Below are 15,116 nucleotides of genomic sequence, written 5' to 3'. Positions count from 1 at the left end.
TTCTTTAAAGAACCATCTCTTTCTTACCTTTTTATAATCTTAAGAACTTTCTCTCGCCACAAAGAACCTTTTGTGAAAACAGAAAGGTTCCTCAGATGTTAAAGGTTCTTTATGGAACCATTTAGACAAAAAAGCTTCGTGAAGCACCTTTATTTTTAAGAGTGAATGGGTGGGGAATTTTAGACTAAATATCCAACTGCAGTCCTGCCTGATTTGGCACAAGTTTCCTCCCAGTTGTCATTTGGTTGACTTCTGCATGTTTGGGCTTCAGATATTGTTTTACATTAGACTGGGTCTGTGCAGATGCAAGAAAAGTTATTTCTGCTTGATGTGTAGGCTGTATGACACCTATTTCTTAACCCACCATCAGTATCTTGTCAATATCTTACCTTTTAGCTTATTCAGTTATTTATGTTTTGGTATTTATGATATAGTATTATTTTATTTTGTGATTATATCTGTGTTTTTGTGTAAGATTATACATTTGATCCTGATTATGTGCTGTTGCATGCATGTTGGCATAGTGTTTTTTACTCAGTCTGCTTTTCAGAAGCTCTGTAGTATTTTTGCACTCTGTTCTTTTGACGTGGGGAAACCCATTTTCCATTGGCTGTCGATTGCAGCCGTCACTAGTGTCAGTATGTCACAATGAAGCACTTTGTTTGCTCATGTCGATGGAATAATAATTACAAACATTAGATATTATCAGAGGGTTCTTGCTTGTTTATCTGGTTATGGATGTGCATTACCGTCATCAATTTACAGGCAGCAGTGATGCTCAAAGCCTAATAGCATTTGGTACCAGCAATACAGTGATCCCTCTTTAAATATATGAGCTTTTACCAAAAATAATAAAAACTCATTCAAGGTTTAAAGTATATTGCAACAGTGCATTTTTCTGTCGTCTAGACAAACCGTGTCTTTCAAATACATAAAATACTGATAGAATCTATAGTATTTTATAATCAAGGATTAGGATTTATGTTGTTTTGTAAATTCATAATATTCATAACAAGCATATCCTTTACTTACAAATTGCCATTGGCTTTAATGACATTAGAAATATCTACTATAGTGGACTACAGAATCCTACAGACTACTGCCATGGGATAAAATAACAAGGGTATCTGTGACTTATGTCACAGTTCTAATAAAGTCAGATGTTTAAGATAAAAGACAGTTACCTTTTTTAATATTTTATTCCATGGTGGGGAAAAAAAAGTTGCAAGATGCAGACAGACAGAAAAAATAGAATTGCAAGATGAAAATTTAGAATTGTGAGAAAAAAGAGTTTATATCTCATCATTTTTAAATATATCCTTAATTGGAAGTTCATATCTCGCAGTTCTGTGTTTAGATGACATTTTTTTCTCAGAATTGTGAGTAAAAGAAGTCTGAACTGTGAGATAAAATGCTGCATTTATCTTTTTTTTTCATTCCTTGGCTTCCATAATGGAAAGATGTCTCAAAAAAAATAAATAAATAAATACAAATAAAAATGATCGTCTTGAATCATAAAAATGTAAAACTAAAATTACTGATTAAATAAAAATCCAAATAAATGATTTTATTTGTTTACCTGCATTTGACAATTAACTGTTAAAATGTCAAATGTGTTGTTAAATTATTGAAATATTTACACGTGTACTAAACGTGTAACCAGGGGGTCCTTGCCCACTGACTGACCACCAAGAGGGGCATGGTAGGCCGCTATAGATGCCACGTAGACCTTCAAAGTGGAGTGGGTTAACCCTGCGGAGAAACGGGCCTGCAAGAACTCCAGCACTGTACCAATCAGGCAGTTAAAAAGGAGTTACTTTTTAATATTACAAAAGGGTTCAGCTGACATAAAGTTTGGGATTTCTTGCGTTAAAGAATTAATATTTTCTGTTCGAAATATACCTGCAGCCGTTCTAAAATAACAAGAGAGAGTGTCATGGATTTGGGTCAGTCCATTTCAGTTCAAAAGGGGTATTCAGTTCAAGGAGTGAATTGAGAATTTGAGTGAAAATGTACATTAGAAGAAGTGTCTCTAGGCTTTAATATTTGATTATTTCAGCTGAGACCCACAGACAATGTGTTTTGTTTTCATACAGTAACATTCAGTGTTGCCATGGGAGATCAACTCAACTCAAATGAAATTGAACAGACTACAGATGTAGATGGACAGTATTCAATAAACTGATACGGCTGAATAATCAAATAGCCAATTATTATTTACTCGTTAGCTTGAAAGGTCAACATTTATCTTGATGGCATCCAGTGTGTGATATTCCTCATGTACTGCATAACGCAGGCTCATTAGTGGACAATCCATAAGGACGCAACAAATCCATGTTGTGCCTTTTGTTGTTAAAAAAAGTGTTCATACAACCCAGGGAAACCATTTGTATGACTTTTTAAATTTACAACGTAAGTAAATGTAAGGTTTTGAGTTAATGCAGAATAATTAAGAATACGTTTTTATTGCATATGATTTTTGCAACTGATGTGCTTGGTCTCATTTTTGTCCTACAAGAAATGAATATTCCATATTTACGTGAATATTCATCATAAAACTACTCGTAAAATACTTTAAAATGTGTAATATTTCTAAATGTGACAACAAAACCCCCAACAACTGTGTAAATAAAACTGGTATATGGTCAAACAATGCAACCATATTAATTATTCATGCCCTGGTGCATGCTGGGAATGGAGCTGAACCACAAAACCTTTTTTCCAGTATAGTCCTATTTGAGCTAAAAATGAATGATTCTAACTCACCTGCTGCTTTTTGCTTCATCTTAAATTATATGATGTTTCTTATAGTAGCCTGTGTTATGACAGAAAACACCAAAAAAGTATTTTCTTTAGCAATATTTAGTTGATGTAAGAATCATTAGTGCATTTATGCTTTTTTTCCTCCCATACAGTTGTGTGAATTGAATATTAAAGTCTTTAAAACCATAAATAGAGTGCATGAGAGACAAAGGTTGGGAAATGCTATGCACTGTTAAGAAAATTACTAGAAAATACTATTTCAGTTTTTCTGCTTTCAAAATGTCATGTTTAATTTATTGTGTCACTTCCTGTTTTTCTGTAATTATTTTTAAAATGTGGTGAAGCTTGTTGCCTTCGTATTCCTTTTCATTTCCCTGCACAAAGGCTGCACTGTCTTGGGAAACTTGTCCAGTTTAGAATATTCATGCTTTTCCAACATGCTGAGAATCAGTTCAAAAAGATCATGAAATATTGAACAACATGAAGGACAGATGAAAATACCAAGCATTGCATTTAGAGTTCGCTTATCTGCGTATATGACTGATGTGAATTGTGCAACTTATATTTACATATTAAAAAGCTGAAATATCTTATTGGTGAAATGAGTGCTATATAAAGTTCTTTCTTTCTTTTTTTTCCCCAGGGTAAACTGGTGAAGTATTTTAGTCGGCAGCTCTCTTACAAGCGTAAAGTGTCCTTACAGGAGTGGAATGTGGAGTTGGATGGATTCCCGCGGCTGGGACACTGGTTCCGCATTGTTAACATGAGGAAGGAGGTTATTGAGGTATGTGCAGTCCTCTGTGTTGTGTCCTAAACCAGTCATACACAAACCCCGCCCCACAGATGATTTCATTGGCCAACTCCATCACACAGTCTCCTGTCAAGAAAAGTTCAGACTTTATGGATTCAGAAATATCACGTATGGATTTGATTGTGACAAACAGTAATGCTGTCTATCAAGATGTGCTACCAATGCTCTAATAAAGTTAGGGTGTAGGTTAGGGTTAATATTTGTTTCATTTGTTTTATTTAATCAGCCCCATGATCGAAATCTTTAGAATTGTATTTAACTAAAATTAAAACCATTAAAAAATTCATTACTTGAAAAAAACATCAACCAAATTAAAATATTAAAAACATAAAATATTAAAAGCTTAAAACTTAAAGCAACATTTCAAATTTTTGTTTATAATCAAAGTACTAAAATAAAACTAAAACTTAAAAACTAAAATGTAAAAACAAATTTGCAAAAATTTAAATATTAAAATGAAAACAGAAAATATAAAAACATAATCTAATACTACACTGTACTTGGAAAAAAAAAACATTAACAGAAATAAAATATAAAAAAACCCTGAAAATATCAAAAACTATAATAGTATACCAGTGATGCTAAAATAATGCTGGTCTCAGATCATGTCTTTGGAAAATAAATCAATCATCAACTTTCATTTCTATATTATCTGTTATCAAGGTCCAAAATTAATAAGTTCCAAATGCATCTAAATATGGCAAGCGAATAAAGCCAGTTGGTCTCTACAGTAATGGATGATTTGAAGTGATGAATTTAATACTGTAAGAACAATAATTTCTGACATAAGCAATATTTACAAATCAAATCTAAACAATCTAGCAGAGAAAAGAAAAGTGAGTTACAATTAGTGAAAATTTTAAATAAGGAAATTGAATCTGGTCTTAAATACTAAAAATATTAGGGTTAGGGTTAGGGTTTATTACTAAAAACAACTACAATTAACATATTATGTTTATAATATTTTTACGAACCCTAACCCTACATGAAACTTTTGATTTAATTACGCCATACTGTTTCATTGTCAGTGCTTGATTTCAAGCTGAAATTGGTAAAATGAAATGATCCGAAAACAGGAACAGTATTTTAAGTTAGCTGACAAATGACACGTTTCAGAGTTTAGTCCTGCATGCTCGGATGGGATGGCAGTGAAATGTTTTGCAAGCTATGTCTATGCAAAGAAAATAAAGGCAGGAAACAGAAGAAAGCAAATAAATGCAATATATGAATATCTAAAAGTTGTACAGTAAAGTGAATCTAGTGATGTGTAATCCAGATTGAAGTGGGTGTGTGGAGAGATGTGTAAATGTGTGACTGGTTTACGGTTGGCTAGCGAGAGCATCCTAATGTACGATCAGGATGTTTTGTGGGAAGTGGCTGCTTCTGATCCTCCCCATGCAGTACATCTCGAAATATTTCTCGTCTGATGGCATAAAAGGTTGTAAACAAACGGTCTAGAAGAGCAGCTTCTCTGAAGGCCTTGAGGTTGTTCCTCCTGTGTCGCTGTCCTCGGTGCTGAAGTGTTGGCGCTGTCCAATGAACTGAAGCCCCCTGCTGATGTGGAGAAGGAATTGCAGCTATATAGAGCACAGCACTCAGGATCCCCGAAATTAAAACCCTATTAATTTTGGCCATAGGGGAATTAACCATGTTATATGCTTTTGCTGAATCCACATGATTTCAACTCGTTTGTTGCTCTGTATACAACCATCATCTTTAAATCAATATTTTTATTAATATTGTCTCAATATTAATATGTCTCCTTTATGTCACTTGAAGTGCTTCATGGAATTGTAGTTATTTTCTTTATTAGAGCCTTTAAGTACAAAGTCTTGTACCTTTGCATTATTGTCTGATTTTCAAATACCTTTTGTTACAAATCAAAGTTTGTAATATTGTGATTCACCTCATAGCCTCATAGCTGGTTTAGTTCATGGTTTAGAACTCTTTAAAAAAGACACTTTGAAAATTATATTTGGAAAAATGAATGGGAAAATACTTCCTGAACAAAGAATGATGAAAAGTAAAAAAGTAAATTTGTATGTTTTAGAATTAAAAACTAAAAAGATGTTATGTAGATGATATATATAACATCAAACATATTTTAAAGAAGCTGAGTGCTTACGTTTTAGTTGTTTGGCATCTTGCATGGCAACTGAAGGTTGTAGGTTTGTATCTGTCACCACTGAGCAAAGCATTTTCTGTAATAAGTTCATAGCTCCAATAAATCCCTATTATATGTTTATTGTAATTTATTAACAGGATCAGTAATTGTATGTGTTTCTGGCATGTTTACGAGTCCAAGTAAAGTCTTGTGTCTTTTGTCATCAGTCTATTTCAAGTTTTAAATGAACATTTTCCTATATTCAGTATATTAGATTTATAATTCTTGTCAATTAATTGCATTAAAGAGGTGTTATTTCAAATGATTTCTTTGTTCAGATCAAGTCATATACTTACACTATATAAAAATAGTACTTTTACATTTTATTAGAATCAAAAGATAATTTTGTAAAATCATGTATTTTTAAAATGAATCATTTACTGGTAATTTTTATATTTTCTATTAATGCAAATCATATTTTTTGTTCCGTTTCACTCAGAATTTCTAACTATGGTAACTATGGTAATTGCTTGTCATTTTAATACCAATTTATATGAGTTTTGAGAAACAAGTATGTGGAAAAAAAGTATGTATGTGTGACTAAAATAAACACTGCAGTAAACAGTAATATTGTGAAATATTCTTACAATTAGAAATAAAAATGTTTTTATCTTAATATATTTTAAAATGTAACAGTCATTACTCCAGTCTTCAGTGCCACATCATCCTTTGGAAACATTTACTCTTACAAAACCTTTGTGACGAATAAAACGTTGAAAGTTGACAAGTTGTCACATTATGTCTTAACTGTCACTTTTGATAATTTTGATGCTTTCTTGCTGAATAAATGTATTAATTTCTTTAAAAAAAAAACTTATTAGTGACCATGAACTTTTGAACAGTAGTGTACTATTTTAACAAATACATTTTGGAAGTTGTATTCAAAGTCTACTTGGCTCTAAAATCTCTTGGGGCGCATGTGAATGGCATCCTAGTGATTTCTCAACTGGTTGTTCAGTCTAGGTCAGCTTGTACTACTCAGACTTGTCTCTTTATTGTAGGAGATCTCTCCAGGTGAGCTGACTCTGGAGGCTCTGTTGGAGATGTCGGATGAGCAGGTGTGTGAGGCTCTGCAGAAGTTTGGAGCGAGTGATGAAGAATGTGCTCGGCTCAATGCCTCGCTCACATGTCTACGATCAGCTCACAAATCAGGTGAGTTCGCAGGATGCAGCTAAAAATATCACCTAACTGTTCTATAAGCCTTCCTACAGCCCTGAATTACTGACAGTAAAAATATGAGGCAAATGCTGTTATTTGTCTGTCTGTCTTTCTAATAAGACAAATGCTATCTGTCTGATTGAATGTCTACACTTTATGGCAAAAAGTACAGGAAAGAATGAAAACACAGAATTCTCTAAAATATCATTATATGTGACCCTGGAGCACAAAACCAGTCTTAAGTCGCTGGGGTATATTTGTAGCTATAGCCAACAATGCAATGTATGGGTCAAAATGATCAATTTTTCTTTTATGCCAAAAATTTCCTTCCGTAAATATATTGCAACTTAATTAGTTATCAGTAATATGCATTGCTAAGAACCTAATTTGGACAACTTTAAAGGCTATTTTGACAATATTTAGATTTTTTGCACCCTTAGATTCCAGATTTTCAAATAGTTATATCTTGGCTAAATATTGTATCGAGGCCTAACAAACTATACATTAAATGAAAGCTTATTTATTCAGCTTTCAGATAATGTATAAGTGTCAATAAAAAAAAAAAACGGACCCTTATGACTGGTTTGTGGTCCAGGGTCACATATAGTGAAGCATTTAGATGCATTTAAATTTTACAAAAATTACTGGAATAGTTAATTAGAGGTAGCCATATATTTTGATCACGTGGTTTTGTTCAGAGATCGTCCAGTAGAGGGCAACACAACGCTGAGTTTCATTATTGTGGACTGGGATAGAAAGAGACCTCACTGTCATATATAGTACATTTGATTTAACTTAATATGATGCATTTAGTGAAATAGTAGCTTCTGAAGGCTGATTTTGTATTTTAGTTTATTAACAGATGGGGAAAGCAATGGGGAAGGAGCTTTGTGTACTTTAGTTTGTCTGCAAATAATAATAATAATAATAATAATAATACGTTTTATTTATATAGCACCTTTCCAGAGCTCAAGGGCACTTTACAATAAACATCAGAAATGTGAGAATAACATCAAGCAATAAAACAGAAAGTAAAGAGAAAATCAGACATACAGAGTAATATATAGATTAGATAACATAAAACAGAATAAACAGAAATCAATTTAAGAAAGGTAGCATTCTGAAAACAAGTGAGTTATGTGCATAGTGCATAGAACGTTAAACTCTTTAATTTCAAATTATCAAACAAACTTTTTTTTTTAATAATTATTTTTTTTATACAGTATGTCCTACTATTATAAGTTGTACAGATAGTCCCAACTCAAGTTATTATGACTGGATGAGGCATGATCAGTAAAAATCAATATTAATGATAATTTCTTAATATGCATTTATTTGATTAAAAATACAGTAAAAACAATAATATTGGGAAATATTATTACTACTTAAAATAACAGCTTTTTAGTTTTAATATATTTTCAAATTGTTCCTGTGATGGCAAAGCTGAATTTTCATAACCTTTATAAATGTCTTTAATGTCACTTTTGATCAGTTTAATGAATCTGTACTGAATGAAAACATTACTTCATGTGGAAAAAATGTGTAAATTCCACAGAAATATTTTACTAATTGGATCGTATGTCACCCCATGCGGCTCACATTTTTAAACGTATTAGTAATTGTAATGTTGCATTTAACCTGAATTTAGGCCGTATGTTTTATGCTTGGAATAAGAAAATAAGATTGAGTAACTAATTAACTGACATAATTAAGTGAGACTTAAATTAATCACTAATTCATAAATGCATTTAATTAAAAGGTTTTAATTAAATGAGACTTTTCTCCAGATGTTTTCACTGCAATGAGCTTCTGCTGTTTGATACCGCAGAACTTGTACGTTGTGTGTGTTTCCACCACTGGAGGCCAGCATTGTATCACGCTCTGAAATATGGCACAGTTTGATAACAGCGTTAGGTAACATCACACTTTAAATGATCAACTCGATCCTCCTGCAGTGTTTGTCTTCTACCTCCACAGCTGGAGCTGATTGTTCCTGCTCTTACCTGAAAAAGATTTGATTGAAGGAGTGTTGCTCCAGATGTTCAAATCTCGGTCCAACTTAAACATCCTTCTTTATGGACTTTTGTGCTAATCAGTTTGTCCTTAATTGATCCATTGATCTGTAAAGTGCATCACCCAGAGCAATATCATATCAGATGCATATGCACAGCTTTCTGCATGCATGGAAGTTAATGTTTTACAAATTTAATGTTGCATATGATTAATGATTTAATTGATACTTATGAGACAGATTAATAAACAACCCATATTTGGCCATTTTGAAATTACTGGCATTGGTGGATAATATACATTTATCCTTATTATATATATATATATATATATATATATATATATATATATATATATATATATACACACACACACACACACACACACACGCACGCACGCACGCACGCACGCACACAGACAGACAGACACACACACACACACACATATATATATGCATATTATAATGTGCAGTTTTACAGTTATTATTTGTGTCCTTCTGGGAAACTCCAGTATGTTTGTTATGGCCAACAGAGGGCAGCAAAACTCTTTCAGTCTGGTAGTACGTTGAGTAAATGTTATAATAAGGATTGTGAGAAAACAAAGGAGAACTGTTCTGGCATGTTCTTTAGCAGGTGAATTATATCATGCATACAACTTTACACAAGCATTGTTGTGCTTTATTTAAGTGAACTTATATTTGAGTGTTTGTTTACAGCCTTTTCTCCATCTGTTCAAATTGTGCATGTTTTTGTGAAGTGATAACACAGAATGCAATTTGTTGTCATTGAATCTCTTCACCAAATCCACGGTACCCTCACATCTGATCTTTCTTTCCTCCATTGACTCTGTATTTGCTTTGAGTAGCGTTAGTGCGGCTGCCCTGGAGTGCCTGCATTTTCACAAACGTGGATTCCCCCCTGTGATAGTGTTCAGACACAGCGCTAACCGCCGGTTGCACTGTTGAAAGTGTGATCAGGCTGGATTGCTTTGTTTAAAGACGGGCTTAGAGAGGCTTTTAAGATGCTAGTAGCTTGTTGAGACACAGCATGGGCTCCTTCAGGGTCCAGCGGAGGTGCCACACAAGGACTACGGGGGACTCCAGCTGTCACGAGAGCATGGTGTATAATTTAGAAATGACACCTCTCTTGATTTCTTTTTCTTTCTCACTCTCGTTCTCCGTCTGTCTCTCTACCCCCCTTGTTCTCATCTCTGCAGTGTCTTTATTCAGATGAAATGAGAATTCTGTCATCATTTACTCACTCTCATGTCGTTCCAAACCCACTTTTAGGACATTGTTTCTTCTGAGATCCAAGCTGCTTTTTTCATCCAATTAAGTGAAAGGTGATGTGGGATGTGGAGCAAGATTTTCAGGGAATAACGAATATAAATCACAACATATATAAGGATTCAGAATGAGTCATATGTCTTACTTTTATTATGCTTTTACAGAGCTTTTTGGAGGTCACCATCCACTTCCAATGTATAGATATACGCAGCGCAGATATTTGTTTAAACTTCTCCTTTTGTGTTTCATTGAAGAAAGTTTTTTTTTTCTAATGGTGTTTAAATGACAACAGAATTCATTAGAAAATTTTTTGGGTGAGCTATACCTGTTTTCTTTTTGTCTGTCCCTCACTAGCCTGCATGTTTTTCTTCTTCATCTCAGTATCTTTCAAACTGCTTCTGTTGAAGGGTATGAAGATAATCATAGAGGTCTCATAAGAGGAGTTCAGTATGAGGAGAGAGAGAATGTGAGGGGTTGTGGTGCCGTCGAGAGGATACTGAATTAGTGTTTTTAGTGATTTTGAGACCTCACACCTCATTGCTCTCCAGAGAAAAGAAATATCATACTAAACAGGATTCTTATAGGCAGAACAAAGCAGCGCAAGAGAATCACGCATAATCTGCTTGATTTGCAACCTAATACAATTACATTAAAACTTATTTAAATGTAATTTAGCTTCATGTTTGTACAATTTGCATTCACATTTTCTGTCATTTATTCATTAGATGCATCTTTGAACATTGTATCCACATTGTGAATGTCGGGGGTCGTGACTCTTTCTAGAACAGAATCTGCTGTAACTTTCTCATACAGGGGAGAAATCATTTTTAGGGATTTCTATCTTATCTTTTAAAAGGCATACACCGTAACGAAAGTGAAAAGTCACATCACAGCCGTTTCTCAAGACCTTTCAATAGCCTATTTAAAAAAAAAAACAATTTCATGTTGAGCGTGTCAGCATTTACTGTATATATGTACCAGTTTATAAAGATGAACAGGTCTATAATACTGTGTATAATTTTATTGAGCTCCTAATGGATTCCATTCAGCCTTAAAAAAAACCAAAAAAAAAAAAACCCCAGAGCAGCTGTTTGGCCAAATTGCCATAATTGGCATAAAAACATTTCATTCACTGGCATTCACACCATGTTATTTCCAAAACTAAGTGGCCAAAATGTCTCTGACAAATACATATTGTACCAAATTAGTTTACGTTAATATATTTACTCTAGACGAAGACCTCTGCTGTGTGGTTTTCAAAAGCACTAAATAAATGATTAGTGCTGTTTTCAAACCAAAGTTTGAACAACACTGGCCTAGACTTAGAAAACACAACTTTATTCACAGGTGCATCTAGAGACCTTGAAGAGATATTTATTCACTTTTGATAATCTCATAAACATTTAAACATAATTTTATGATTGAATGGGAGAGACTGTGTACATTACAACTAATAGACAGCATTCAGATATTGACAAGTTCAGTAAGCAATCAGAAAAGATTCTATTTTTCATTGAGATAAATGCTTAAAGAGTATAATTCGGTTCAAATTTCTCTTTTTGAGTCAGTTATCATGCTGTCGAGTCACATTTAGGATTCTAATTGTGTCCTTGGTTTACCCACAATCCTTCCCTGCAGGCTTCTGCATTCTAAATGCTGCTTATCATCAATATTAGTGTGTAATTGGGATGTATGTTTTCAGTTGCCCACAAAAACAGCCCCTCAAACAGTTTTACAAATAAACCGCTTTTCAGAAGTGTCGTTCCCACAAATATCTGCCCAAAGGTGGTTGTTATCATGAAAGAAAACAAATTACATAAACCATGACATTGTCACTACTCAGTAACTGGCTTTAAGCAAATATTCCAGGTTCTATGCAATTTAAGCTCTGTCGACAGCATCTTTTCAATCATTTCAGAAGGTCCCTCAGTTCATGAAAACTGGAAAAACTGGTGTCCTGTAATGCACTTAGTACAACACGGCTGGTTTCAAATTTCCATAAAAATCCCATTTATAATTTTAGACAGAACTGTTTAACTAGGAATAGATGGTGTCAGTAGAGCTTATTTTATATACACAACTGTTCAGATTAGTAAAGTTAAATTAGTAGTTTGCTTATACGGGAAAGAGGGGCACCGATGATGCGGTGATTTTGTAGCTGAACACATTCAGGCGACTACAAATTATGTTAGGATTTTATTTATAGATTTTAGCTCAGTTTTTAAATCGATATGATATTCGTTTGCAAAGATTAATTAATTTAGGAGTGAATGGTGATCTTATTTGGTGGATTAAAGACTTTCTTTTAAATCGTCCTCAGAAAGTAGTTGTTAATGATATGTTGTCAAAGACAATCATTGTAAATACAGGAGTTCCACAAGGAACTATTTTATCACCCTTACTTTTCTCATTGTATACAAATTAATTTAAGATCCAGGATTCATATTTTAGCTTATTTAAATACTCGGACGATATGGCACTTGTTGGCCAGTTGAGTAAAGCTGGAACAGAGGGAGAAACGCTGTGATATAGTTGCCTAAATGTGATTTTTTTTTGAGTGTGAGATGAGGTGATTGTGTTACTTGTTTTTATTTAATGTAATTTGTGTGATGATGTTAAATGTATTTGTGTGGTGAAGCCAAAGACAAATTTCCACTTGTGGATAATAAAGTGACTAAACTAAACAAAACAAAACAAAATGTTCTGGAAATACAGTATGAATAGTAATAGTGTGTAATGAATAGTAATAGTGTGTAAAATTATTACAATAATAAAAAAGAAGTTATCTATTTTAATATATTTTAAAATGTAATTTATTCCTGTGATGCAAAGCTGAATTTTCAGTATCATTACTTCAGCCTTCAGTGTCACATGATCCTTCAGAAATCACTCAAATATGCTGATGTGAAGCATTTCTTATTATTATCAATATTATCTCAATTTTATTTAGCTTTTTGAGCTTTTTGATCTGATGCTTGTGTCATTTTCTCTCTGTCAGTATTCTGTCCACTCTGGATGGCTGAGAGCCTTTAGCCCTGTCTTAACAGAAATATCACTGCTAAGTCATATTCATAGTCATAGTGTCATGTAGTCAGTCATATTGCATTATTATTAGAGCAGAACCTAATTAATGGCACTGGGAAATGATTAGCCCCATGATGTATAGGCAAACTGCATGGGTGACGAGTCGTCTTGATACCTTTCTTGACTTGGTGTGTGATATTAATGACAGTATCTTTGACTTGTGATAATGGCATTGCTAATCGAGATGCTAATAGAAGTATCCATGTGTCCATTTGTAGCAGTTGTATAAGGCAGTGCTGCTAGGCAATGGTTGCGACTGCAAATGCATTGTTTCAGAAATGTTGACATGTTCTCATTAGGATTTGCTAAATCATTATCGGTCGACTCTCCTTCTTTCTTTATGTTCTGGAGTTTGGATGTTATGTCATTAGTGGTGTTATAGGACTCATATAGTTAGGATTGGGGATTTGAACAAACCTTTGACCTGTCATGTAACTCATCTCACACTGTTTGTGTAACGGGCCTGAATCAAATCTCGCTTTTTTTGTTTGTTTTCTTAGCTCTGTAGGCATTGATTTAGCCTTGGTGGAAGATGAAAAGTAAAAAAAAAAATCCCATCGGTTTACATATCATAATAAAGCACCATTCAGAATGGCAACTTTACAGCAAAGGAATATTTCAGACAAATATTCACCTTCAGCCTAACCAAGATGTAGATAAGTTTGTTTCTTGAAGAGATTTGGAGAAATTTAGCTTTACATCATTTGTTTACCAATGGATCCTCTGCAGTGAATGGGTGTCATCAGAATAAGAGTCCAAACAGCTGATAAAAACATCACAATAATCCACAAGTAATTCACACCACTCCAGTCCATCAGTTAACATTTTGTGAAGCAAAAAGCTGCATGTTTGTAATAAACAAATTTATCATTAAGTCGTTTCAACTTTAAACCGTTACTTCTTGCCAAAATACGAGTCTAAAATCCATAATAACAACATAAGAACAACCATCCCCTGTTGTTCTCTCGCATCAAAATCCACCAACATATTTGTTTAGAACAGTTTTAGACTGTAAACGGTGCATATTTCACTCCTGATTCAGACAAGATGATTTTTTCACTGCAGAAACCAATATTATGAATAGAGTACTTTTAACCAGAAGCAATGGTTTGAAGTTAAAAAAATGACTTTATGGATTTATTACAAACAGCGGTTTATTTACATTACTTGTGGAATATTGTGATGTTTTTTATCAGCTCTTTGGACTCTTATTCTGATGACACCCATTCACTGCAGAGGAAGCATTGGTAAACAAATGATGTAAAGCTAAATTTCTCCAAATCTGTTCTTTAACAAACTCATCTGCATTTTGGATGGGTTGAGGGTGAGTACAATTGATCAAATTTTCATTTTCAGGTGAATAACCAGTCAAAACACTTTTGCAATCTCATAGCAAAGTCTTGGCAAACTCCCAGAATTTACATTGTGGCATCAGGTTTTGCACATGAGAAAAGTTGATTTGAAATTCATAAACGCAATGAAACTAAGACTTATTAGAACACCTGACAGATCTAAAAATATTGACAGTTTTTTGCCTCCAAAACATGATTTCATACTGTTCATGAAACACGCAGATAGTTGCTCTGAGCACAACAAATATCAGATGAAGCGAGTCATACTGTTTTTATCCACTTTTAACTTTTGGTATGTCCACCTTTTGCAGCGAATACAGCAGCACATTTCTCTGGCATAGTGTCAATATATTTCCTGAGTACGTCAACACTAATGTTATCCCATTCTTTCTGCAACTCAAGCCAAAGACAATTCATCATTTTCAATGTTCCAGCAGATTCCTTCCATCGCAGGTAGTTCCGGCATTAGTTTGTTTTATGGGTATTGTA

The 15,116-nt window shown here is 33.7% G+C and overlaps 1 protein-coding gene across 1 annotated transcript in view; it reads left to right on the top strand.

The window, feature by feature from the left end:
- LOC306871047 (kinase suppressor of Ras 2-like) overlaps positions 1 to 15,116 on the top strand; it is a gene marked incomplete at both ends in the record, with an annotated part of 93,899 nt that overhangs the window by 1,766 nt on the left and 77,017 nt on the right. Inside the window, 2 exons of the mRNA XM_079418719.1 lie at positions 3,407 to 3,547; positions 6,740 to 6,890. Of these exons, the coding sequence (XP_079274845.1) occupies positions 3,407 to 3,547; positions 6,740 to 6,890 (292 nt within the window). The remainder of the gene's footprint in view (positions 1 to 3,406; positions 3,548 to 6,739; positions 6,891 to 15,116) is intronic.

Source organism: Barbus barbus (genome assembly GCF_936440315.1).
Source record: "Barbus barbus genome assembly, chromosome: 6".
Lineage (NCBI taxonomy): Eukaryota > Metazoa > Chordata > Actinopteri > Cypriniformes > Cyprinidae > Barbus > Barbus barbus.
This window is presented reverse-complemented; position numbering and strand designations above follow the sequence as displayed.